The sequence below is a fragment of the Aristolochia californica genome, unplaced genomic scaffold (assembly GCF_029961685.1).
Source record: "Aristolochia californica isolate CCGP_79_NKW_82.1479 unplaced genomic scaffold, dmAriCali1.0.hap1 SCAF_9, whole genome shotgun sequence".
Classification (NCBI taxonomy): Eukaryota; Viridiplantae; Streptophyta; class Magnoliopsida; order Piperales; family Aristolochiaceae; genus Aristolochia; species Aristolochia californica.
Genome location: NW_027182290.1, coordinates 5,118,261 through 5,145,183, shown reverse-complemented (window position 1 = coordinate 5,145,183; position 26,923 = coordinate 5,118,261). Strand labels below are relative to the sequence as shown.

General features: G+C 36.4%; 2 protein-coding genes across 2 annotated transcripts; both read right to left on the bottom strand.

Annotated features, from left to right (window-relative positions):
- Positions 1 to 8,753: 8,753 nt before the first annotated feature.
- LOC137941748 (pentatricopeptide repeat-containing protein At1g05750, chloroplastic) lies at positions 8,754 to 11,071 on the bottom strand. Its single transcript, XM_068787307.1, has one exon. It carries the CDS (start codon positions 11,005 to 11,007, stop codon positions 9,475 to 9,477), a length of 1,533 nt encoding a protein of 510 aa, XP_068643408.1. The 5' UTR covers positions 11,008 to 11,071; the 3' UTR covers positions 8,754 to 9,474.
- Positions 11,072 to 11,792: 721 nt separating this feature from the next.
- On the bottom strand, positions 11,793 to 26,720 carry LOC137941239 (U11/U12 small nuclear ribonucleoprotein 59 kDa protein). Its single transcript, XM_068786562.1, has 9 exons — positions 26,375 to 26,720; positions 25,530 to 25,705; positions 25,009 to 25,432; positions 24,820 to 24,903; positions 24,495 to 24,560; positions 14,280 to 14,352; positions 13,391 to 13,761; positions 13,273 to 13,313; positions 11,793 to 12,246 (listed from the first exon to the last, which is right to left on the bottom strand). Exons 2-9 carry the CDS (start codon positions 25,679 to 25,681, stop codon positions 12,168 to 12,170), a joined length of 1,290 nt encoding a protein of 429 aa, XP_068642663.1. The 5' UTR covers positions 25,682 to 25,705; positions 26,375 to 26,720; the 3' UTR covers positions 11,793 to 12,167.
- Between the last annotated feature and the right edge of the window lie 203 nt (positions 26,721 to 26,923).

Genomic DNA, 26,923 nt, shown 5'->3' with positions numbered 1-26,923 from the left:
TAATAATAAATCTTCTATCACTACACCTTCCATATATAACATATTGATTTCTATCAATTTATTTGAATATTTTTCAATTATCATGCATTTTGCTTCAAGTTTATGCACACCACATTGGCCATGCATCATACATCCACTATGTCATAAACTACATGATCTATTTCCTTAGAAGAAAATTTAGCTAAAATAGTACACTATATTTCTCAAGACTTCTTATTTTCTCCTCTTTAGTCAAAGTGAGAATTATGTGTACATATGATAATCCTCTATTTTTATTTTCAACAACATGTATTTATGAGAAAATAAATTTAAATAAATTATAAATTAAAAAGAAAGTTATTTCATTATTATGAATCTAAATTTTGATAATTCGAAATCTTACTGCCTACTATTTTTTAATAGATGTCATTTTTTAGATCTTAAGAAGTTGTCATAGATTTAGATGGAAAACACGTGTAATGATATTTGGCCTGGTAGGAGGTTAGTAATAATTTCCTTCCAATACCGATTGTGAATAAATGTGATGAGCAAATCAGTTTGACCGAGAAATTGACATATATGAATTACGTCTTGATAAATTTGAATCATGTCTTGGGCAAATTGTGGAGATGGAAGAAGTAAACATTTCCAATAGATGATACATTATAATCTTATGCAGATACCGTATCTTCTAAGACTTTATATAGATTAAACCACAATTATTTTTTATGTGTCTTCACCCATTTTAAACACTTTTCTTTTATTACTGCATATACATCAACAACGAATTGTTAGAATAATCGACAAACAAGAAAAATAGTTTTGCCTTCATTTTTTTCTTTGTTGCAAGCTATATGAATAAAACTCTCTAATTGAAACATATTCCATACGTCTACTTCTATTTTTTCATTAACTATTGGTGTTGAACAATGATGTCAGTTTTCACTGCGAGGAAACAACAAATAATATTGTATTTGACATATAACTTTCATAGAGTTTTTTAAAGATGTTTTTGATTGTACAACATATTAAATTTCTACATTCTATATGGTCTGATTTAGCTCCAACCATTAATGTTGTAAATTCACTTAGAATTGGTAGATTATATTGTGAACCATTTGTTTTTCCATAATTGATCATCCTCATGTGTAATTTTAATACTTAGGTTTTCTTGTTTTATATCCCTGACACTTCTATATACTTAAACATAAGGATTCATTTGATCTAGTATTTGTTTCATTTTATCAACTATTCTTTAATCAACCTTATTAGAAACTTCTTTACCAAACGTAAAAATTCTATTTTGCACTTAGTGATCAGTATTATAAATACATAATTGTGCAAATTTTGGACGAAGTCCTCTATTTGGAAGCAATGAACGAATTCTATGTTGTAACCTCACTTGGAATTGGTAGATTATATTGTGAACCGTTTGTTTTTCTATAATTGATAATCCATATGTGTAATTTTGATACTTAGGTTTTCTTGTTTTACATCTTTGACACTTCTATATACTTAAACATAAGGATTCATTTGATCTAATATTTGTTTCATTTTATTTATTATTCTTTAATCAACCATATTAGAAACTTCTCTACCAAAAGTAAAAATTCTATTTTGAACTTCATGATCAATATTATAAATACATAATTGTGCAAATTTTGGCCGATATCCTCTATTTGGAAATAAAGATCGAATGTATGATAATTTGTGCCTATAATTTTGAATGCATATGACTCTCTACCATCATTCACAATGTTACCAATCTTACTATCTATTGAAGAAAAAAAAACACATAGAATTATATTTCTAAATTTGATTTTTTTAAATTATTCCCATCTTGATCCAATTTTCCATCAAATAAATCTTGTACTATGTTGGTGTCAATGAAAACATAGGTGATACAACTCTTCCACGTTGGCAACATAATTGCTAAAACAAATATGAATTTGTAGAGTCTGATGTACTTTTTTCAATCCACTTGTGTAATCTTACTATTTCTTATTCCCAATAATAATAAATTTTGGATTGTAGTAGAAAGTTGTTCAATGCAAACATGGGCTTTTCAAACTCATATTTTGAAATCCATGTCCATCTTAACCACTATATGGGATTATGAATCCCCAATGTCAACTAGAACAACTAGCCTTTATGGGGATAAGGGTATAAGGCTTACTCAATAAGACAGAAGAGAAACTCTTTAAAATGATTAGCTTTCCTTACCCATGTGTTGATGCAATCCCTTCCTTCTCATAGCTTCAAATAAGAATTCAAAATGGAGAAAGGATTATACATCTTGTCTTTTGGAGTGTCTAGAGTGTATAAAAGTCACTCTTGGACATTAGATACCATAGACCTTATGGTACTAGTGGTTGAATTTGATCCTCAATTCCAAGCATCTACTTTCATCTACCCAATAGATAATACTATACTAATCCCTATAATCAATATGATAAAGGTAGCTTTGGGTGACTTTCTAGGAGTAAAATCAATTACCCAAGAATCCTTGATTTACTATGGAAAAATCAGCCTGATATTTTCATCCAAGTAATATTTTAATCTACACTCCATATGATAGTTGCTTTATTTTGACCACTTAACTTAAAAAATCAATTGATTGATTTAGAATGTGTCATGTGAAATAATGCAAACTTATCACTATCCAAGGACTTAGGTTAAATGTCAATAAATTGAGGCCATGGAAGTTAGGTGTCTCCAGTTCAAACTAAAAGCAACAATTCAAACCCTTCTAGTTTGAGAAGCTTGAGCAAAAATTAATATTCAAATGATTTTTGGAGACAATCAATTTAAGCTAGTTATATGAGGATTAAAAGCTAGAATTAACCTTACCTCATTAACCAAGCTTGAATTGCTTCTTATGGAATTAAGTTATCTTAGAAAATTAAACATTCCAAATCAACTAAAATTTGTCTAGCACTTGTGTGAATTTTTGACTTAGAATACATTTGAAAATTAGACCTATTTTCATAAGTTCAAAATTAGAGTATAGTTATACGCACAACAAAGTGAATTTGATTTACGATATCAACAATTGGTAAATCAACTACTTTTGTCGACATGAACTTAGTTGATAATCAATGATTTGCTATACTTGGGTAATCAAGTATTTCCCTAGAATTAGAAAGATTACATGTTGAGGGAAAGGTTAGTTTTTTAGAGAAATAAAACCTAAGAAATTATGTGTCTCTATACAAACTAATCAAGTCTAATAGGATGTATTAGGACCCAATTAGAAGACTATTAGAATTTTTTGGTCCTACTACCATGGGAGCTTATGTAGCCCAGAATAGGATTAAATGTGATATCTTAGATATTTGGTTAGTTTGGACACCTTTTGCCTAGTTTATGAAAATATATTGAAAATCTCATAAGCCAACCATGTCAAGAACATGAAAGGATTATTGTGATTTCTTGGTGTAGGCAAATAGGCTTACATTGCCATTAGCCTTACTTGGACAATAAAAGCTAATGAGTTGGGGGAGTTAAAAAGGACAAAACTCGATTAAATGCTCAAAAGACATTATTACTTAGGTAGCTTTTACTATGGAATTAATGTGCTCGTGTTTTTTTATCTCTATCAAGGGTTTGAGAATCTCATCTCATGCCTATAAATCAATTTTCACTTGAAAGTTTGATTATATGCATGATTTTTATGTTTGATTCTTATACTTGTATAAAAACCTGGGTATAAATAATTCTCATCTTATTGGCTATAATAGCTCAAAGAGTGTTTTGTATTTGCTTATTTTAATTAAAATTTGCCTACTTATGATAAAGTGGTTTTTGACATTCACCCTTCCTAGAGTTGTGAAGATCTCAGTGATAAATAGTATAAAAAACTTGAAAAAAGTGATATTCACAAAGCACATAGGTCTAGGGGTAGATGATAAAACCTTGTAGACTTAGACTAATAACAAAACTGCAAATCATATTGTTGTATTTAGAGAGGTGAGACCCTCTTTTCTGTCTCAACCAATCTCATTTTTTCAATGTCAGGTTATAATAATATTCTACAACTCAAAAATAAATGGAGGAAGCCAAACCATATATATAGATATTGTATGCGTTGTATTGTTTGAAGCGAGCTCTTTGAGCTCATGACTTAGTGAATTCTTATAACAAAATGGGTAGAAAAAAATATGAATAAAACCCTGCTTACCTTGTGTCATGAACAAGATTTTAAATATTGTCCAAATCTATGTGAATATTATTGGTTGACCTCCTACGAAGAATTTGCTAAAGTCATAAGGAATGAAGTTGATGACTGAACTTTCATTCTTCCTTGGACTTTAGGTGGTTCAAATTGGTAATACAATTTGAAACCTACTAGCACACCCATGACTGCATCCTTGAAGGTTGACTAGGATGACTCGGTGAAGACCCATAGAATAAAAAACTAAATAGAAACATATTAGGGTTGTACCTCTCTTGGCAGGTAGTGTATTATGCTTATAGTTTAGCCTATGTGTTAGATTCTGATTCAGTCCTAAAGAATCACACCAAATGGTTGTAAAATAATTTATTTTAGGTACTTAGGTATTTGGTACTCACAATTTAATCTTAGAATTAATTTGGTACTCTAATGCTGATTTGACTAATTAAAAATAGAAGAGTATTTATGGTAGTTTCCAAATGATACAAAACATGCAAGTTTCCTAACTTTTTTTTTTAAAAAAAAAAAACAACATTCTATGGCTCTTAGAATTAATTTGGTACTCTTATGAATGAAACAATAATTCTTAGATTGGATTGAATCAAAGATGAAATTCCTATTTATTGTGACAATTTGTACCATCAATTTAAGTAAGAATTTGGTTCACTATCCTTGATCCAAACACATTGAAATTGGATAGTGTTTTACTTGAGAATTGGTTCAAATTAGGCCAATCAAAAGTGAACTTTTTCCTAATAAAAAATAATGAATGATAAGTTCTACAAGCCCTTGGATTTCATTGGTTCTCTAAGTTGGGAGGAGAATTGGCATGAGTAATCGTCCTTAGACTAGCTAGCTCAAGATAAGTAATAATTTAGGGTATCCCCATTAAAAATTAATTTAAATTGGAAACTTTAGGAGAAAGTCTAAGCTAGACATTCCTCTTCTTTTTCTCTACTTTTGCCTTACTTGAATATCATCTTTTTGATGTATGACAAAAAGGGAGAGAAAAATGGTAGTTTAGATTAAGGGGGAGTTAGTATACACTAAATAGGAATACATTATAACAACAACCCTTACATGCATAAATTAAGGGGGAGTTGATTTCCATGCATGTATAAATCTAGGGGAAATCCCTTATTTAGGAAATTAGACATTGTGCTGTAACATTAGAATATGTAGGACTTCATTTCATACTGTTGACAAATTTTGGAATATGCATAGAAACATAATTCTTTAGCAATATCATACCATCTCCAAAATTATCAGCATATATTTTTAATGTTTATAATCTTCAAGCTAGGGAATTTGTCATCATAAAAAAAAGGGTGAGATTGTTAGACCAAATGGTATAATCATGTTGATGTCCATTATTTTGATGATAACAAATGGGTACCTTGAAAGTGTGCCACTATGACAAAGTCTCAAGACAAAAGAATGATCAATCAAGTTGCAAAATCAATAGCCCGAAGCAAAACAACATTGAAGATAGTGCTAAGAAGAAGAACTTGCAAAACGAAGAAAACTGAAGTCTTGAAGACTAGAGTGAAAGTCAAATAGAACAAATAAAGAACTCTAACATGTAAGTAGATAGTCAATCAAAATATGATTGTTTAAGCATATTCATATTTTCAAAACTATACTAAAAAACTTCATATAAATATTATAGAATTTTTTTGGAATTATAACATAAGTTTTCACCAATATAAATTTCACTTGAAACTCAAATATCATATTTTTGTATTATACCGATCCTTGAATCCAAGAAAAAGAATTAGGGCATAAATATTTTCAAAATCGTTTTTAGCTTATGCATACTAATGGTTAAAGCCTGCTAGAACACTTTAGAATAAACTTTATCATGCTTAGAAGCCATTTCAAAATATTGATAACTGGGATGATCAATCATGCAAAGTGCGGTCTGGCAAAAATATAAAGCATGATGGATCATACCCATAGTGTTGATTAGATAGAACTATGATAGAGTGAGTTATAAAGCATGATCGATTTCTCTTGTAAACTACATCATCATCATAGTAAATTATTGTAGTTGCAAAAGATTAGACGTAGCCTCACCTTGAGGCGAACATGTATAAACATTGTGTTTTCGTGCTTGATTATTTCTTCTCCTATGATTATTATTACTCTCTTTAGTATTGAATTAGGGCATCTAATTCCTAATAATATCCACTATATTGATCTATCATACTGACTTCTGCATGGCCAAGGCTATAAAACATGATCGGTCAATCAGGAAAGATTGATTGATCAATCATGATTTTCTCAAAGACAAGAAAACTTATTGATTGATGCTATGATCGATCAACAAGCCTAAAGAGTCATAAAAATATAGTCATTAATCATGATTGATTGATTATACCTTTTCCTTTATCGATTAATATGTTTATTGGCATTTTGGTTATAGGGAAAAAAACAGCTAGTTTGGATGGGAAACTTATAAACAGTCCCCCAAACTTGTAGATGATTAGGAATTGAGCTTATATTGACATATTAAATCTCTTGAAAAATATTTTATGCTTCAAATTCCTATTTTACCCTTTTTGATAAAAAATATTACACTTTCTCAAATTCTTCTTCCTCTCTCAAATTTCCTTGCATTCAATAGTTTCATCATGCTTCAAGCAATTTGTATTATGTGCTTAAAGATTTGGAAGCTTGAATCTTACTTGGAGAAGAGCTATCACTACATAAAGAAGTTATAAGTTTGATTTTCTCTTTTGTATTTTTATACATTTTCTCTGTATAGGTTCTTTAATACCTTAAATCTAGATCAATTGGCATTCTAGTGCCTGTAATCTAGAAAAGAAGTGTCTGCTAGAGCCAAAATCTAGTTATGCAATTGAATCTCTTAGGGAGAGATCAATTTGTGTAATTGGGGATTACACGTGGCTTGGAGAGAACCTAAATTTCTTTGTATTTTTTAGCTAATAGAGCTATTAGTGAAATTTTTTTGAGCAATGGTTGATGGGTGGTGACTACCAATAGGGGAATATCAGTAACAAAACATCATTCTCTTATGGTTGTGTGCATGTGTTTTAATCTTCCTTATCATTTATTTTGATTGCACCTTATATGAATCTTAGAGTTTTAATTTTAAATCTCAATTCACCCCGTCTTGAGAAACCACTGCCACGACTACACTAATATGTGGGGCCTAATTCCCATAAAAAATTTTAAAATATTCAAAAAAATTGTAAAATAATTTTAAAATATTTTTGAAAAACCATTTATGAAAATTAGAATATCCATAATATTTAGTATGATCAATAATTTTCCAATTTTTTATTAAAATTATGATTTTTCCCCTGAGATTAATTTCTTTTGGAATAAAAACCTTCCTAACTATGTAGTGAATATGGATTTTCCAAAGTCATCAAACACATCAAATAAATGATTTATGTATTTTTTCCACTCCATTCAAATTCCTAAGATTGAAAGAAAAGAAAGCGAGATTAGGAAGCGATCGGGTTAAATAGTGCAAGGTCCAATTAATCAATAAAGTTATGTTATGTGTTATACACACATAATATTGTATGCTGACATGATATCAAAGTAGTGCACGGTTCTATGCCCACTACCCCATATGCGGCCATCTAAATATACCAAAGTCTATGTGACCTACCCCAAGTTTCGATATTATCAACCGAAAAGAAATTTTGAGTACAATGCTCTAGGACATGGTATAAATAAAACACTAACCTCCCAATGATTAACTACTAAAAGGATGAAATTCCATGCAAAATATATACGTTAAATAATATTTATTAAAAATATAATAAATATGTACAAAATGTATGTAGGGCTATACACTAACTTGATTTATGGAGAGTAGCCTCACAGTTGAATTGGATCGTAGTCAGTTTGTGGGGTAAATCCATCCATTAGTGTGGCAATGTCATCCAATTTGGTAGATAGAGAGGGCTTCGTGTGCTTTGCATGCCAGGTTGGGTGGCAAGATGCAAATCCAAATGAAAGGGGTTGGTCATGTTGACTTGTTCTAGCTTTAACCAACTTTCGTTAGTTAATCGTGACAGTTTAAAACCAATATTGTTAGGTACCTAGCCAATACGTTTAACAGTGAAAAAAAAAATTATGTAATACGAAAATGTAGACTCTTAAACCTATCTCATACTAAGTTGGCCCAACTCAGTGCCCATATCCCAAGTTGGGCGACATAAGAAGATAACAATCTACCCTCCATCCCTCTCTTACAACCCACTCTATGATAGTTTTCACACCAGAACAAATAGTTTTTTTCACATACCTCTATGGCAATTTTCACTCTAACACCTGTGACCTTTTTATAGGTCTCCCCATTTGGGATTCAAACACGGACATAGTATCTATTTTAATACCAATCTTAAAGCTCGGTTTTGCAAACTTTTCTGACAATAGTAATAGTTGATCTCAGCTCAGATTTGGGTCAAAATGTTCAACAAAAATGAATGGCCACTAGAGGCACTTGAAAGAACTTGAGCAGACAGAAAAAACAAAAGCATAGACAAAGGGTTGTGTTTCTGTCTAAAAATAAACAAAGGGTTTTGTTTCTCACTAGCATATTTCTTGCTCAGTTCATGTCCTTAAAAGCAACTTACAGTCCTAAGAGAGAAGAAAAGAAAAGAAAAACCTACTAATTTAAGCAACTTCATGTCAAACTGCGGATTCATCACCTCGTGCAATAACTGGTGGTCAAGGAAAAGTTTAAAATATTTTTGATTATTTTTTTGGTTTTTTGTAAACAGATTTGATTATATGCAAGGACATAGCATTCATGTGACAAGATCACAACTAGTCAAGGCCTTTGTCTCCATACTCTAAAGCAGTTGAGTCTCCTGAGGTTGTAAGCAGATTAGTAATTTTCTCATCCTACTGATTTCTCCTAGATCATTTGCAGTTCCTTTCTTACAGTGAATTGGTATTTGTCAACCCAGTATAAAGCAATGTCAGCCCACAAACCAGTGGCACTGTTCACATCCCAGATTGATATATGCCACATCATTTTGAAATCCGGGGCTTCAACTGTCCCCTTGTTTGAACCTCTCCCATTGGCTTCCGCATAAATCCTCAAAGAGTTTTTGAGGTGTTGGTTTGTCATCATATCGATGCCATTCACATGATGATCCACACATAGTAAATTTATAATCATACAGAATTCTGTGGCTACTCAATGGACTGATCTCAGATGATGCGAAGTTCGAACAAGAAACACATGCCATTGAATTAGAAACCTTAGAAGAAGCTGTACTATATGCAGGTTAGACTTCATTCAAACTCTGAAGCACGGAAAAGCATTTTCCATTTCAGTCATTTTCATTTGATTCATCTCGGGTAACTTCAGGAACATATCCGTACACTTTTAACTCGGGGCCAAGCTGATCAAGCATGTTTTGGATAGCATCTGGGTAAGTATGTGAGTTACCGCCAGCCACAAATTCATGAACGGTGCCATTTATCTCTATGGAACTAACTCCCGGTCTCTTCCTTATGCCTAGCTCCTTCATTACCTTCCTCACCCGGCCAACACCATCCCACCTTCCATGGGTGGCATAAATATTTGATAGAAGCACATAATTTGAATCGCCATCTGGCTTCAGTTCAAGAAGATAACCCATCAACCTCTCAGCCAAAACAACATTCCCATGAGTCTGACAAGCCGCCAATAAGGAGCCTAAAATAACCTCATTTGGCTTCATAGGCATGCTTTCTATTACTTTAAATGCTTTGTCCAATTGCCCAGTTCGGCTGAGAAGATCTACCATGCAACCATAATGTTCAACTCTGGGTGAGATGCCATAAACTGTCCTCATCTTATCATAACACTGAAGCCCTTCATTGACCAAACCAGCATGGCTGCAGGCAGTAAGTGCTCCAGTGAAAGTAACACCATCTGGCTTTAGTCCGGCCTTTTCCATTAAAGTGAAGTGTTCAAGTGCTTCGACAGCGTAACCATTAAATGCAAAACCCACAATTATTGAATTCCAAGAAACTGGACTTCTGCTACACATTCTTTCAAACACCTGAGCAGCCAAAGTTATGCATCCACATCTAGCATACATGTCAATCAAGGAATTACTTACCCGCACATTCTTAGAAAAATCCTTTCCCAACACATAGCGGTGAACCCATAGTCCTTGCACAAGACCACCTAAATTAGCGCAAGCTGTAAGTACCATAATGATTGTCACATAATCAGGTTCCACTTCAGCAATTTGCATTTCCCGAAAGCATTCCAAAGCTTCTTCGAAAAGATTATTCCTCACAAAACCACCAATTAACGCAGTCCAGGATACCTTGTCTCTGACCGGCGTGGAATTAAACATCGAAATTGCCTTATCTACGTGCTCATTCCTCACATACCCATCAATCATAGTGTTAAAAGTCTTGGAGTTCTTTACACTCATCTTATCGAATACTTTCTCGGCAGAATCCATATCACCACATTTTGCATACATGCCTATAACAGCGGTTCCTAATGCTACATTTCTGTCATCAAAACCTGATTTACAAATATAACCATGGAGCGAGAGTCCCAAACCGAAAGCTTCCAAGGGGAAGTCAGCACACGCTGAGAGAAGAGTGACAAATGTAACATGGTTGGGTTCGATATCGGCGGATCTCATGAGAGAGTAAGACATCAAAGCTTTGGAAAGTTGACCATTTCGGCAATGGCGAGAAATGGAGGACGTCCATGAGACAACGTTTCTTCGGGGAGTTTCATCGAACGGTGCGTCGTTATGATTTAGCTTTAAGTGTTCTCGACTTGGAAAGGTTTTGGTGGGAGGAGAGGGTGGTTTAGAAGGGCTAGGAACTTGGGTTACAGTGAGAGAAGCCATGAAGGTTCAAAGATTATGGAGAACCCACACCTAGCTCTCAGAATCGTGGAGCGAATCTGCACTGGGAAATATCCATCTGTTTGGTTAAAAAAAAAACACCAAACAAGGGGGTAGGCCTGGAAGCGGGCGGGTAATGGACTAAATGCCTAGGACTTCCAGATTACTTCCAATGGGACGAAAACTTCGAACAGAGTTCCTACCAAATCAAAACTTTGGAGAATCCGTTTTAAGCCACAAGAGGGAACAGCTTGAGAGTTAGGATTTGGTGATTTTAATTGAAATAATTAATTGAAATATAATTTTTTGGGTTATTTTTAAAAAGAGAGGATGCATAGATTCAAGTCTAACCACCCAATTTTTTCTTTAAAAAAGTTATTCTATTTTATAATAATTCCATTTATTTCACTATATCAAAATAACATCAACATGAATGCATAGATTAATAAATAACAAATTATTAAAATAATTTTTAATTTATTTAATTTAATTTTGATGGTAAAAATAAAAATTGGGCTCACATAATCTTAAAAATTTGAATATGACCAACAAAACATATTAAGGTTAGGCCTAAATAACAACTAATATTTCGATAAAAAAATATCTAAACTAATTAACTTTTTTAAAATGTTTATAAAAATAAAAGAAACTATTTTTACTAAAAATAAATAAAATTAGGCCTCCTGGCATATTCATTCCAATAAGGAGTTTGAATCGTATAAATGATTTGGTATCCACTTACCCGAATAAAGTGATGGACAAGAAAAAACAGACTCTCTTCAGAAAGGTTAGTAGGCAGATAATCTCTGAGACTTGCTTTGCCCCAGCAAGTAGGCTTCTCTAGCTCAAGCTACAAATGTCCATTGGTAAAACCTATTTGTTTATACACATCTCCAAGACAAAATTTAAATCACAAGAGTATTGTAGACCTTACTCCTAGGGAAAACTTTCTTATATAGCCCTATAGCATGTCTTCTTCTACTCTGTATTCTCTTCTCTTTCTTCGTTTCTCTTATTTTCAGCAACATTAGACTGGCCTATTTTGTCCAGTACCAACAATTACAGATTAGATGCTCTATCACAAAAGTTGAGCCCTGAACAAAGCTTCCACTTCAGTTTCGAGGACCATCTCCAGCTAAAAGAAAGCCCCGAAAGGCCTGCTTTTATGTAGGCCTGACAATATAAGATGCCCATATCTCATTTGCAGGAGGTGGTGGCTGTACCCAGTGACCTGGAATCCGGCTGCAATCATTTTCATCAACATAATCACACTACAGAAATAATTATAATAGTCAATCAAGAAAGAGACCAATGGTTGCACACTCCCATTGCAAGAATGATACAATTTTTTTTTATTTTTTTTTGAACTACAATAAACCACAATATTTTGAATATGACTAAAAGTTAAGAAGCCTCCAGAGTAAATATAGACTTGGCAGGAAAGAATTACCATCGATTTGCTTGACCAAAGACAAAGTTAGCTTTTTAGGAGCCTTGGGCATCAAATGTAACTGAGTTGATGTTTTCCAAAAATGTCCAAAACCGACAGCTCTTAACAATATTATAAATCTACATGCTGTTCACTAATTTACTCAAACAATTTCTTCTGGTCTTTACTCAAAACTTCTGACACATCAGTTTCTATAGGAAGGATAGTACATACACTTGAATAGCCTCATGGTCTGGCTATGTCTGTGAGAATCTGATCAGGGACTTGTTTCTGTGTATTAGATGATTTAAACTTAGCAGGTGTCCAATGTGCACCATACAGGCACAAGGATAGTAACAGATATGATCCTGTTTTACCTCAATGCTTTTCTGAGGACTGTTTAACTTCAACGAAAAACGAGGTGAGTCAGGGACTACAGCAGCTCCAGAAAAGGAACTAAAAAAAAAGACCAACACTGGTAGCCAGCTAGGCTACCATTCTGAAACCTAATCTGGAGATACAATTATTGAGAGGGGATTTATCTTCAAGTTGGTTACAGTTTCAATTATATGTCCTAGAATTCTGAAATCTTTTGATAGAGAAGCATTAATAAGAAATTTAAGTCATGCTATGCCTGTAATCAATTTGATATAAAAACCATTCTCAGAATAAAATCACATATGCAGGCAGATCCAAATATCATCGATTGCTATCACTGCACTGAATGTGTGTGTGTGTGTGTGGGGGGGGGGGGATGCTAGGAGGGTCTACAACAGCAGGCTATATTTTGAATGATCAATATATCAAGAGAAATTTGATTAATAGCCATAAGTTCTTACCTTCCACCTGGTCTAATGAATGCATCCCATTGCCTCCTGACCTGCATCATAAGAGCAAGACCTTAAACCTTTGGTAACAAAAAGGGACAATAATGGGAACTAATGAAAGAAACAGCACCTCAATTAGTGTACCCATGTCAGTGTTGCTGCCATGGTAATAGTGGTAGAACTCGACAGGCAGACTGCCCATGGAATCAAAAGACGCAGAACGATCCTGTCCTTCTAGCCCTCCCAGTTCAGACTCCGCATCTGTATCTGCACTTCTATTTTCCACCCCTGCTAGATGTCCTAGATTAGATATTCTACAGCTAGTCCCACTTTTCATCTCAGGTTCACTACTCTGAATTGCTTTCCGGGATTCTTCAGCAGTTGCAATGGCATCTTTGGCAGCATGAGTGTCAGCTGCTGCAGCCGCAATGCGCTCCTCTTCCTCAACTGCTGCACGAACTCTCTCAAGAAACTTATCATCCTCTTCTGGTAGAAAATGACCTGCTCAATCGCAAGAGTGCAACTATCATCCAATTTTGTTTAATCCAAGTATTAGTTGTTTGAGAGTGCACATGCGTGCATGTGTGTGTGAGAGAAAGAGAAAGTGCGGATGGGTTTTTTTTAGGTGGCAGGAGGAGGTAGGGGCACTATAACTTTTCACCAAAGAGGACCAAGATGGCCATTGACCTATTGAATTTCATAGTCTATGCAACTTCTGCTTGGAAATGTTTGACTTTCACTTGGGGCCGCTAATATGCACAAGTGAACTTTGCAACAATATAGGTGATTCACAACTCTTAGGCCACTGCATAGATGAGTAGATTTTCCAAAACAGAAGTTTTTCTAGTACATTAGCAAATACCGTGAACACCAGATATTTTTTATTTCCAGCTACAAAAGGCTTTACTAACATTTCAAAATTATTAGGTTGTCATCAAAAGATTGCATGCAATGTTATAATCAGCAAATGTTACACAACGGTATAAGATAACACTGAAAAAAAAAAAAGGAGCCCTTACCTTGCTTCTTTAATTTTTGAATCCTGAAGGACCGTAGTTCTTGCAGTTTCTCCACAATCAATATGAGCTCGAGCTGTAAATTAAGGAAAACTTGTTTAAGAAGAAAAAAAAACATATTTATTTCTATTAAATATTGATTACACTTATGCGTTGATGCAGTACGCCAGAATGTGGAAGAGCTAGCTGAAGAATATTTAAGAATGAGATCACCCAAAAAACTCTCATGTTTATGAAAGAAAAAGAAAGAAGGAGACTCAATTTAAATAGTTTTGAATTTCTTATTTTGGGCTCAAGTTCCAAGAAGAAAGTTCTAAATTAGAAAGTCTCACTAAGTTGTAATTTCCAATTTCAACCATGCAGAAACTAGAAGTTTTAACAAGACAAGTAACTTGTGTTTTTAGCAACTTGTTGTTTTGGTTAAAAGCTTTAATTAGAAAGTCTTTTCTAGTGGCACTTTCCCGTTAAATTAGTGTAGGCTAGCAAGTCTTTAAGTTAGAAATAATTTTCTATTGTGTTCTTTTCCAGCAAGTAGAACTAGATTTAGAAAGTCATAATTGTGAGTCTATTTCCTACTATGGACAGAATAGGAGTTTCCTATTTTGCTGATTTGTATGCCTATAAAAGGCCCACATATGTAACCCAGAGTTTAGTTTTGTGCAATTGAATGATGGAGTTTCCTATTTTGTTGATTGGAAAGCCTATAAAAGGCCCACATATATAACCCATAAGTTAGTTTTTTGTAATTGAATAAAGTTCTGGTTTCATTATCTCTTAGATAAAATTATCCTTAATGTTTCTTTTTTTCCTTGCATGTTATTTTCTTAATAGCTGCAGAACCCTACATTTTGTCCTTCAAGTTTTACCCATCATACTTGAATTAAAATTGCAGTTTTTTAGTTGTTGTTGAATTCTAGGTTACCCGAAGCATTCAACTTGTTATTCCATGAATCTAAACCACCGTGCTACTTGGTATAAGGCCTACGGTTTGTGTTCTGGATCAGATTCAAGATATCCTTTATACAAGTCAAGGAAGTTGCTGATCTAATTCTTGCACCAAAATTATGGAGGTAAATCCTAGCATAATTACCCATGAAGAGTTCCAGAAAACTCAAGAGGAGTTCCGAAAGGAGATGGCCAGTAAGATTGATTCGGTTCTTCAACAATTTTCAAAGCTTTATGGAGCTGGAAGTTCTCAAGTTTGAGATAAATCCATGGAGTTAGTAACGCCTTAGCTCCTTGATCCAAGCCACCCATCACCAATAAAGGGCTCTCAACCAAGTAAGTTGTTTAATGAGAAAAAATATGACAATAATTTTACTGGAAAGGAGTCCCAAGATCTCCAAATACCAAATGGGATTCTGATTATAAAGTGAAGATTCCTGAATCTTGATAGTAGACAAGAAGCCAATGATTATCTAAATTGGACATATGTCATTAACAATGCATCCAAAATCAAGAAATTCCAGCCTGAAGTCGAAGTTCCTATGCTTGAAAGTAAATTAAGAGGACGAGCATCTGCTTGGTGGCAAGTCCTCACCATACACCAAAAAAATAAACTTTCCAAGAAGAAGTTCAGATATAAGAACACATGAAGCAGCTTATGAATGAAGTCTCTTTGCCTTTCACTTATTGACAAGAGATGATTGAGAGGCTCAACAATTTTACTCAAGGTAACCTTTCAGTTTATGAATATACTAAAGAATTTTGACAAGTTAATTGCTAGACTTAAGAGTTCGAGAAAGCCAGAGGCCTTAGTAGCAACATATGTTAGTGACCACATATACAGCAAATTGTATGCCCAAACTATCATGAATGTTTCCAATGATATCCAAAAGGCCAAGTTTCTTGAGAAGTGCTATAGCCAACACACTACCAAACCTTCCACCACCCAAACCAGTACCTGAACATTTAATACACCAATTACCCCATCCAAACCCCAAAATCCAGCAACCAACCCCTCACTATCCAATAAACCAACCATCCAAAATTCCACCTCAAAACCCACCCAACTTCAGCCATATATTACTTGCCACCAATATAGGAAATCTCGTATAAATCCCATGAAAGCAATTGCTAATCCATGAAGATGGGAGTACAGAAAAGGTAGCACTGTTCACTGTTGATGACAAGAAGGAGAAGAAAATTATGATGAAAATCTAGAAGAAGAAACAGAAATAGTTGATGCTTTGGATTATGGCCCTAATTTGTTAAATAGAAGGGTCTTTTACACTCATAAATAGAAAGAAGATTGGTTGATGCATAACATCTTTACCATGTTCTTCAGAAGGTCACATGACAAAAGTTATTATTAATTCAGGTAGTTTTGAGAATGTGATCATTCAAGATGCGGTCTCCAAACTAAACTTGAAGACCATGTCGACAACATCCTTTCAAACTAGCATAGCTCAAATATGGTAATGAAGTGCAAGTGTCTTGAAGATGCTTAGTTACTTTTACAATCGAAGATACGTACACTGACACCATTTGGTGTGATGTTGTCCCCATGGATGCATGTCACCTCCAACTTGGAAGACCTTGGCAGTTTGACAGAAAAGTTATACATAATGAAGAGAAGAACACGTATACTAAAAGTTTGTTCTTCAGTTGACAAAAGACACTTTACTTCATTCCAAGTCCCAATCTATAGCAAATCTTTCTTTGGCAAATTTTGAGCAAGATTAAAAACCAGTAAAGTAGTTTTTGCTCTCATATCTACTGAACATCGTACTACACTAAAGAAGATTTCAACTATTCTCAAGGAGTTTTAGATGAATCCAAGATTATTGGTGCCCAAGGATAGAACTTGGAGAATGTGCAGTGATTGTGGAGCCATTAAAAAGATCACAATCAACTAAAGATTTCCTATACTAAGACTTGACAACATTTTAGATCCATGTAGTGAGACAGCAATAATCTCTAAAATTGATCTTAGAAGTGTCTACCATCAATAAGAATTCAACCTGGAGACAAACGGAAGATCACTTTCAAAACAACAGAGAGACTTCACGAATGGCTTGTGATGCCGTTTGGACTCCATTAATTCCATAGCACTTTCATCAGGGTCATGAATGAAGTCTTGAGGCAGTTAAAAGGTAGGATTATGGTAGTTTATTATGATAATATTTTGATTTATAGTCATGACTTATTCCAACACTTTTTAAAAAAAAGTCTTATTCCAACACTTGTAGCATCTCAAAGAGGTTTTGGAAACTTATAGGAAGGTAAAACAATATGCCAACCTCAAAAAGTGCAGCCTAGCCACATCAAGTCCCACACTTTTGGGTAATGAAGTTTCTACTGAAGATATTAAGCAAGATGCAACCAAAATTCAAGCAACCCTTGTGTGGCCACCACCTTCTAATGTGTGAGAGGCAAGCTCCTATGGTCTAGGAAAATTTTATCGAAGATTCTTTAAAAATTTCCGCATGATCACTGCTCCTATTTATGATTTAATGAAGAAAGATTCTTTGAAATGGAAATGGACTCCCCACGCTCAAGAAGCCTTTGAAGCAATCAAGATACCACTTACTAGTGCACCTTGCGAAGTCCTACCAGATTTTAACCTTTTGTTTGAATTGGATAGTGACACATTTGAGGTAGGAATTGGGGTTGTTTCTCGATCAAAAGTCAAGACTTATAGGCTTTTTCAGCTCTAAGATAATGGTGCTACACTTAACTATTCTACCTATGATCTTGAGTTTTATTTTATTGTGAAGGCTTTGATGTTTTAGAGACATTATGAACAAGATCATAGTGTTGTATTATGACTGTGAGGCGCTAAAACACATAATGGGCAACAAAAGCTGCATCCAAGACGTGCCAGATTGGTGAACCATCTTCGAGAATTCACTTTTGTTCTTAAGCACAAATTACGTATGCAAAACAAGGTTGTTGATGCAATGAGAAGAAGGTATGCGCTTCTATATTCTATGAGAGTTTATGTCATTGGATTTGAATGATCTGAGAGCAACTTGTTGGATATGATCAGTTTAAAAAGATTCTAGAAGAATTGCATTGGGGTAAAAATGTAGATTATCACATGGTGGATGTATACTTATTCAAAGGGAATTCTTTGAGTATTCCCAACATTTCTCTCAACAACTTATCATATAAGGAGCCCACCAACCAGAACACTTTGGTAAAGACAAGACCGTAGCATTGATTCATGAAATATTTTTTTAGCCTAGTCGAGAACATAGGATATCGTATACTATGTGCAAAGGTGTCCTTTGTCTTACACGGCAAAAGGGTCTTCTACAAATGCAAGATTATATACACCTCTTCCGTACCTACTTAACCTAGGATTGAAGACTCTCAAGATTTCATGGTCGGGTTGCCTTGCACAAAAAGAAGATGGGATATTATTTTTGTTGTAGTTGATAGATTCTTTTAAGTGGCCAAATCATTCCTTGAAAATCCACACATGATGCAAGTAAAGTGGATGACTAGTTATTCAAAGAAGTCTGGTGTTATGGATTACCAAAATCCATAATTTCAGACAAAGATACCAAATTTATGAGCAATTTTTGGAAGAGCTTGAGGAAGCAATTAGGCACTTATTTGAAATTCAACACTCCATATCACCCTGAAAAGAATGGGAAAACCAAAGTTGTGAAGAGAACTTTGGGCAATATGTTGCGGATTCATGTCAAAGAATTGAATGATTGGGATGTAGCCTTACCGAGGTCAGGTTAGAATTTGAGTTCAATTGCTCTAAGAATAAGAGCATAGACTTTTCACCATTTCAGATAGTCCATGTCGCAACTTGCAAGGTCCTCTTGATCATATTCCTACAACTACTGGACATCCAAGTAAGACAGCCACATATATAATTTTTTATTTGAAGGCAATACATGCACAAGCCCAACAATATTGAAGCCAACTATGCAAAATTCAAAGAGTGAGCCAACAAGTATAGACGAGGCCTTGCTTTTCAAGTTGGTGAAGAAGTTCGGGGTAGTGAACATCATTAGCTGAAACCAAAGAAGCTTGGACCTTGCAAGATGGTGGCCAAGATGAATAAAAATGCTTACAAGGTTGAGTACATGCCCACTTGCAGATCAGTGATATCTTCAATGTAATGCATCTTTTTCTTCATTATGGAGAACACGAGAATGAGAACTCAAGGACGGGTTCTTTTCAGGACAAAGAGAATGATGCAATACACCAGAATGGAAGAACTAGCTAAAGAATATTTAAGGAGAAGAGACCACCCAAAAATCTGTGAAAGGAGAAGAAAGAGGGAGACTTAATTTAAATAGGCCGGAATATCCTATTTTAGGCTAAAGTTCCAAGAAAAAGTCCTAAACTAGAAAGTCTCTCTTAAGTTGTAATTTCCAATTTCAACCATGCAGAAATTAGAAATTTTAACAAGACAAATAACTTGCTTTTAGCAACTTGCAGTTTTGGTTAAAAGCTTCTATTAGAAAGTCTTTTCCAGTGGCAGTTTCCTGTTTAAGTTTGGGTCTTTGTTTCCAAATTAGTATAGCCTAAAGTTAGCAAGTTTTTAAGTTAAAACCGTTACCTGCTTTGAGCTTCTTTTCCAGCAAGTAGAACTACATTTTAGAAAGTCGTAAATTAGAGTCTATTCCCTATTGTGGACAGTATAGGAGTTTACTATTTTAGTTATTTGTATGCCTATAAAAGGCCCCCATATGTAACCCAAATTTTAGTTTTTTGCTATTGAATAAAGTTTTGGTTTTGTAATCTCTTGGATAAAGTTATCCTTCATGTTTTTTTTTCCTGTGTGTTATTTATTTATTTTTTTAAAACGATGCCTGTTTGTTATTTCTTAATACCTACCTACTTTATATCCTTCAAGTTTTACCCATCAAGCTTGAATTCAGATCATAGTATTTTTAGCTATTACTGAAATCAAGGTAACCCACACTGTAGAAGAAGCATTCAACTATTATCCATGAATCTAAACCACTGTGTTGTGTCATGCACCTAGATGCCCCAGACACAGGTAAAACTAGAGACGAAGACATCACATCAAGAAGCCCCTCAATGTGGCCATTAAACCAAAGGCTCAATAAATAGAAACAGGACTGATTAACCAAAATAATCAGAAAGAAGAAATAGCATCCATTTTTAAGACATTTAAGAACGTTTCTAGCATTTTAATAAAAGATTACATTAGCAAGATAATATATAATATGCTTGTAGAGATTTCAAGTTTGGTACATAACATAACAATTCAAGTTGGGCATTAAATTTGTGCTGGAGTATCCAAGGCTTCTCTTTGCTCTGAGCCGTCTCTTCTCTTGTTTGATATAAACCTATCTATACTCTATATTGTACTCTAAGCTTGCTTTGCTTGATCAATGAAAGCTACTCAACATTTCAAAAAGAAAAAAAAAAGCTTGGTACATAACATAACTGAAAAACACAGAGATTCTAGTAGAAGGAAACCCATATTGATCAAAGAAGAAATCCATCGAACCTAGTAATATAGGCCAAAAGAAGCTGAACTCCCAAATAAGGTTAGAGATGAATTAAGGGTAATTGATGGCAATATGAGGAAGAAAACTCGAGGTGACGAAACGAAGCTCGAAGATGGTGAAAGAGACGACAAGACAAGGGGCAGCGGCACTCTACCGGCTGCAATGGACATCAAACTCACTGGATAGCAAGTATGGTGATTTAGAAGGATGGTAGGAAGGTTGTAGGAGAGAGGTGATTGCTCAAGGATCTCTGAGTCTAGTAATGGGAACGAAGGCTTTTCCTTCCACTATGGGAGGACATGGCTGACCATTACAGCGAGACATGGTTGAACCGGAGCCATAATCTGAGTGACGGTGCAGAATGGTGACAAGTGATGTCTCATCAGCATCCCTAGAGACACCGTTGACAGCTTTATCACCCAACTTCAAAAGGTCCTCACTGATTGTGGCACCAGAACAAGAAGCAACCTGGTCCCAACCCACCAAACATCTGATCCTCCTTTTGCACTAGTAGCAACCTCTATGATTCCCCTCTGGCCCTTCTAGCCCCCATCTAAAACTTCCCCTCACTCCACTACCATACCCCCACCACCTGCAATACTCCCTCCAAACTAGACCAATCGTATCACATCATGACAATCCATCCCCAAACCCTAGTTGGTGGAAGAGAGAAATTGGTTTGGGTTTAATCCTAAATGCTTCCCCTACGCTGACCCCTGACACTATGCTAAGCCGGTGGCTCTCCAACCATCTACCCTTGTCCCAGGAACCCAGATGCTTCTCCCTCTAGGGTAATACCTGGTTCGCCTGAGTTGTGGGCAAAGAAGACAAGGTTGCACTATTAAGCTATACAATTCCTCCTCAGAGCCCCCTCACTAACATCCAAAGTTGGACTTGGGCAGACTCTATGGATAACTGTGGGCAATGGATTCATATAAAAGGAATTCCTGCCGAGCTCTAGCAAATGGACATCATCAACCAAATTGCATGTATGTTCAAGAGGTTGATCGAGATGGACGATTGCATCGCTAGCATGAGCAAAATGGACTTCGACAAAGTCTTCATTGTTCCTAATGACCTATGATCCGAATCCGATCTGCTCAAATTGGAAATTGGCAACGAGAAGTCCTAGATTCATGCCTTGTTCGATGGACCTTGATGATGGCGGAGTGGAGGTCGCTGCTAGAAAGAAGAGCAAGGGAGGAAGAAGACGAAGCTCTGACTCCACTAACTCGCGCTCCACTCAGACCAGGGTGTGGCTTAGGCAAGGACATGGACTAGGAAGCTTCACCTACCCCCACGAGCTCTATTGATATTTTGAATTCAAATACAAGGGTCAACCTTGGCATTGCAACTGATCAAACCACAGCGATGCTGACTTCCACCTCCCCCATGATAGACCGTGTCCCCCTCCCCCCTTTCTTGATAGTAACGCTTCCTTTGTACCCAACCCCACAAATCTCATAGAATTTTGAGACCAATCCTCTTCCCCCACATGACCCTCTTTCCTCTATTCCCATCTCAACCTTTGAGCCAGACCAAGTCAATCCACCTTTTCCACCTGTTGACCCCAACCCCAAGGGCCTCACATGTCCCCAATGAGCTCCCAACCATGTCAATCTGCTAACGAAGTCTTGATGAATCCATAGGTCTCAAAAGTCATCCACAGGTCCCAAATTATTGCCTTTATGTGTAGGTTCAAAGACTTCATCGGTAGCTGCAAACTCGAGGAAATTCCCCTCTCTGGTAAGGCCTTCACTTGAAGTAATGGTCAGCTTCTTCCGACCCTTTCCAAGCTAAATCAGTTTCTTGCCGCCTCGGATTGGCTCCAATTATACAAAGATGTTAAGGGATGAGTCTTGAATAAAGGCTCCTCGAATTATTGGCCCACCCAGCTTGATACCAAGTTTTGGAAGTGAGGTAGTTATTGGCCCCCTTTTAGTTCGAAATTTCATGGCACTTGGAAGATGACTTTGGCAACTCTATGGACGATGGTGGAAGGAGCTCACACTGGTCAGTGGGTCACCATGCTGCCATTTCAGTCTGGAAAAATGCCTTACTCGCTCAAATCCCTACCTTGGATGCCATTGAAGAACAAAGATCTCTTTACTCCTCTAGATTCTCCAGTCAGATTGAGCTTTCTAATCAACTTCAGGATGTTGCTCTTGGTGAGAATATCAATTGGAAACAGCATGCGGAATTTAGATGGCTAGCCAAAGGAGACGGCAAGACCAGATTTTTCCATGTTGTCGCCTCTGGCCAAGAGGTGATCTAATCGAGTTAGCTTGTTAAATGTCAGTAACGGGACAACCTCAGATAGATCATGTATTACTAATGCTTTATTAAGTTTCTTTTCAAATCTTTATAAGGAAGAATGGGTGATCAAACCAATTGGTCAAAACTAGTGTTTTCAGTGCCTCTCATCTCCGATCGCAGCACGCCTAGAGCATCCCCTTCTCGGAAAAGGAGATTGAGCGTGTTATCCTTGGTCTTCCTCCTGACGGGCCCCAAGACCCGAAGGCTCTAATGGCGAGTTCTTCAAACAATTTTGGCCAATTCTCAAGCCAGACATATGCAGCATGGTGAAGAGCTTCTTCTACAAGGGTATCAAATTCCAATCAATGGGAACTTCATTCATTGCTTTGGTGCCAAAAAGATCTAACACCAAGCATCTCATTGACTTCTGCCCAATAAGCGTTGTCTCTAGCTCATATAAAATCATTACTAGACTCCTAGCACATCATCTCAAAGTTGCCTTGCCCCTGCTGTTTAATGATCGTCAGAGTGCTGCCATCTAGAGTAGATGTATTACTAATTCTGCCAAGATGGTCCACGAGTTCGTCAATTACTTCAAACAAGCAAGCAAGCCCAGGATCCTTCTCAAGATTTACCTTGAGAAAGCTTTCGACATAGTAAATTGGAACGTTCTGGACCACTTATTGAGACTAATGGGGTTCAGCTCGAGATGGAGATTTTGAATTCAAAGTAAACTGGAACCTTTCTGGAGCATCTACAGTCCGTTTCTTTCTTTGGAGTGCCCTTCTTGGCAAGATTCTAACAATGGACAACCTAAGTAGAGGAGGCAATATTGCGCAGAATACCTCATGGAGTTTTTGTGGGTTGTTGAGGAGAGTGTAGACCATATCCTTGCCCCTTTACTTGGCACATTTGGACCCACTTCCTCAATCACATTGGCCTCTCCTCTGTGTGCCTAGCAGCCTCACCCAGCTTTACCTTCTCTGCAAGGGGTCCAGCCTTCCCAGCCTTGGAAAGTCGCTCTTGTCAGCTATTCTCATTCACATGCCTTTGAAAATCTGGCTTGAGCCAAACAGCCGTTGTTTTCTTTGCAAAATGACCTCCATGAATGATGTCATCTGTAAAATTTATGGCTCCATCGTACTTGGCTGAGAACCAGGCATGAATTCAATAGCTACCTATCCTCCTCTCCTTGGGACAATTGGCGACTCCTCACCCAAATGACTTCCCCTCAACGCCCCATGGCTGATTGGTGGTGTGCTCGGAACCATCTTGAGGACATCCTTGCCTCTTACTCCAGCCCCATTGGTCAGGCTAATTCCACTATGGCTTCTGTCATGGCGACTTCTTCCTCTTCTAGTGTGAGGTCTTGGGTTCAAGTCCCACCGGGAATAAGGGTTGTGTGTATAATCAACATTCAAAAAAAAAAAAATACATCTTTCTTTCTTTTTGAAGAAATTGTGTATCTCAATTTATCTAAAAAAAAAAAAAAAGTGTATCACATGAAACTCACCTCAGATTCCAGCTTTTGCCTGTCTTCCTTTGCTTTAGCTTTTGCAATTGTCTTCATCTTCTCCACCTGCACATCAATGCTCAAGGTAAAGTTAGCAAATTAGCTAAGTAACATTTATACAGTCAAAAAAAATTTTAACCGAACATGACAGCATCAATCAGAGAAATTAAGAGTGAAAAACTATCAGTTAGATGACTAAACATTGAGGTTAATTTAGCATAAAAACAACCAAAGTGCTTCATTGCCAGGATAAAAGTCAACACACCGCCTAGGCATTTCCAGCAATAAGGCAAACTACAAATACATATAATAAAGATAGATGTACCTTCCGTCTAGCAATGTCTTTAGCAATTTCTCTGGCTCTCCACTCATCTGCATCTTTATCTGCTTGGTCATACATTTGACGCTCCTACAAGACCCCAAAGAATGGATTTTCTAAATTTAAGGAGTCAAAAATCTTCATCGAGTTTGAGCAACAAAACATATTGGATGGTCTCCATGACCACATTATCACCTTGTGAAGCATCTCAGCAGCGTGTTTTCTCTTTTTCCTTTTCCAGCGTTTGTTACGTTTAGACTTCAGCAGTTTGTTAGCTAGCTTGACAGATGCAGAATTTTCCTCCCATGATGTAGTTTTCCCAGAGATAAAATTAAATGGAGCCAGTTGACATTGCAAATTTGTGAGCAAAGAGTTAACAACTTCCAGTGAATGGGATTCCTGCACTGTAAGATCAACCTTCTTCATTTGAATTATTTCTGAAAATCTTTGGGCAGTGGCCCAGCCATCCGTCTGTCCTCTAGGGTCATCTTTGATTACAGAAGCAGTGGCAATTGAACTTGCTTTGTTTTCCATCAAGTTAGGAACATGTTTATTTTCCACTTCCTCCCTCGTCCCATCTGAGTCTTTGATAAATAATAGCATAGAAACTTCTTTGTGCCTGACAAGCATTTATTTAAGCCATACCAAATGAAACAAGAGTTAGCAGCAGGAACAAGCAGGGTGTAAGTTTAATACATCAAAAGTTGAGGACATACATTGATTTTAACAAATTAACTGTGTCCTGTAAGTCTCTTAAATGATCATGTAAATGTTCGCGCTGCCAGAGAGAAGTTTCAAGAGATGGAACTGCCGACATAATTGGTGGCAAGGAAATTGTTGCACTAGAAGGTACTTGCGATTGAATCATTGCTTCAAGATGGATAGCATAGATCTGCATACATCAACACACATTACCATGGAGAGTGGTCTTAACAAATCACATATGGAGACTTTTTAGTACTTAATTTCAGCTTCAAACATACAACACTCCTTGTTAGGATGTGAAATGAGTACAATAGAAATTACATTGCAAAATAGTGCAGTACAACATCTTTTTTTTCCTTTTGTTTCTATGAGAAGTGTTGAGATTTTGTTAAGAAGGGAGTACAAAAGGGAAGAGTCACTCCATATTTTCCTGCTAGTTCAGAAAGTCAGGTGAAAATGAAAATGATTAAGTAGCTGAAAATATCCTCAACTAATGGTTGCTAAATCGACAGATGAAAAGCACAAATTAGCAGATGTATTACATTGATGACTAAGTGATACTTATTATCAACCCAGACTCTACCAAAGAAAGGCTGGAGATGCTCAGCAAATGCCGCACTCTGAAAGGTAACGATAGCACTCTAAATGAAGCATGGGTCAAAGAAAAAGCACAAAATATTTGGAGAACGGTATTAGCGCCTGGAGCCCATTATTTTGGCGAGAGCACCTGGCTTGTATCCTTGCCATCCAGGGAAGAGAAAGAGCGTATAATGCAGCTGGAGAAGAGGACTCTAGGAGAAAAAATGAGACAAATCGAGCCATGGTCGCATGATGCTAATCGGTAAGGAGAAACAACCTTGGTGACAATTCGAAACCTCCCTCGGCATCTGTGGTCTGAGGAAACCTTCAGATAGGTGGCAAGCAGAGTGCCGGAGGTAGAAGAAATCGATCCAGAGGAAACTGGAAAGGATAAGGGTGAAGGTAAAGATCACGACTCCTTTCTCGAGCAACCCCTACGTCCCTATCTCGACTGGCCGATGCTCCTACAGCGCCATGATCACCACTAATCCTCCCGTCCACCCATTACAGCAAGATCTCTCGCGTCGAAACCGGGCTGGAATATGCGCAGGCCGTCGGAAGTGACCGGCGAAAAAATCGTTCAGGTCGTCGGAACCAGAGCGGAGACAACGAACCTGATACAGTTGTCTTTACCGCACCCGCAAATAAGGGGTTCTGATCTTACGCTCCTGCACATTGTTGCAGCCCGGAACGTGTGAGAGACCGTAGATTTTTCACGTGCTCACCCGCCGCCTCTTTGTCTAACGAGCCACAAAACCATTACGTGTTTTTTAGTGCCGTGGAAAATGAAATTAAAAGTAAATTAATTAATGTAAATGAAAGTAAA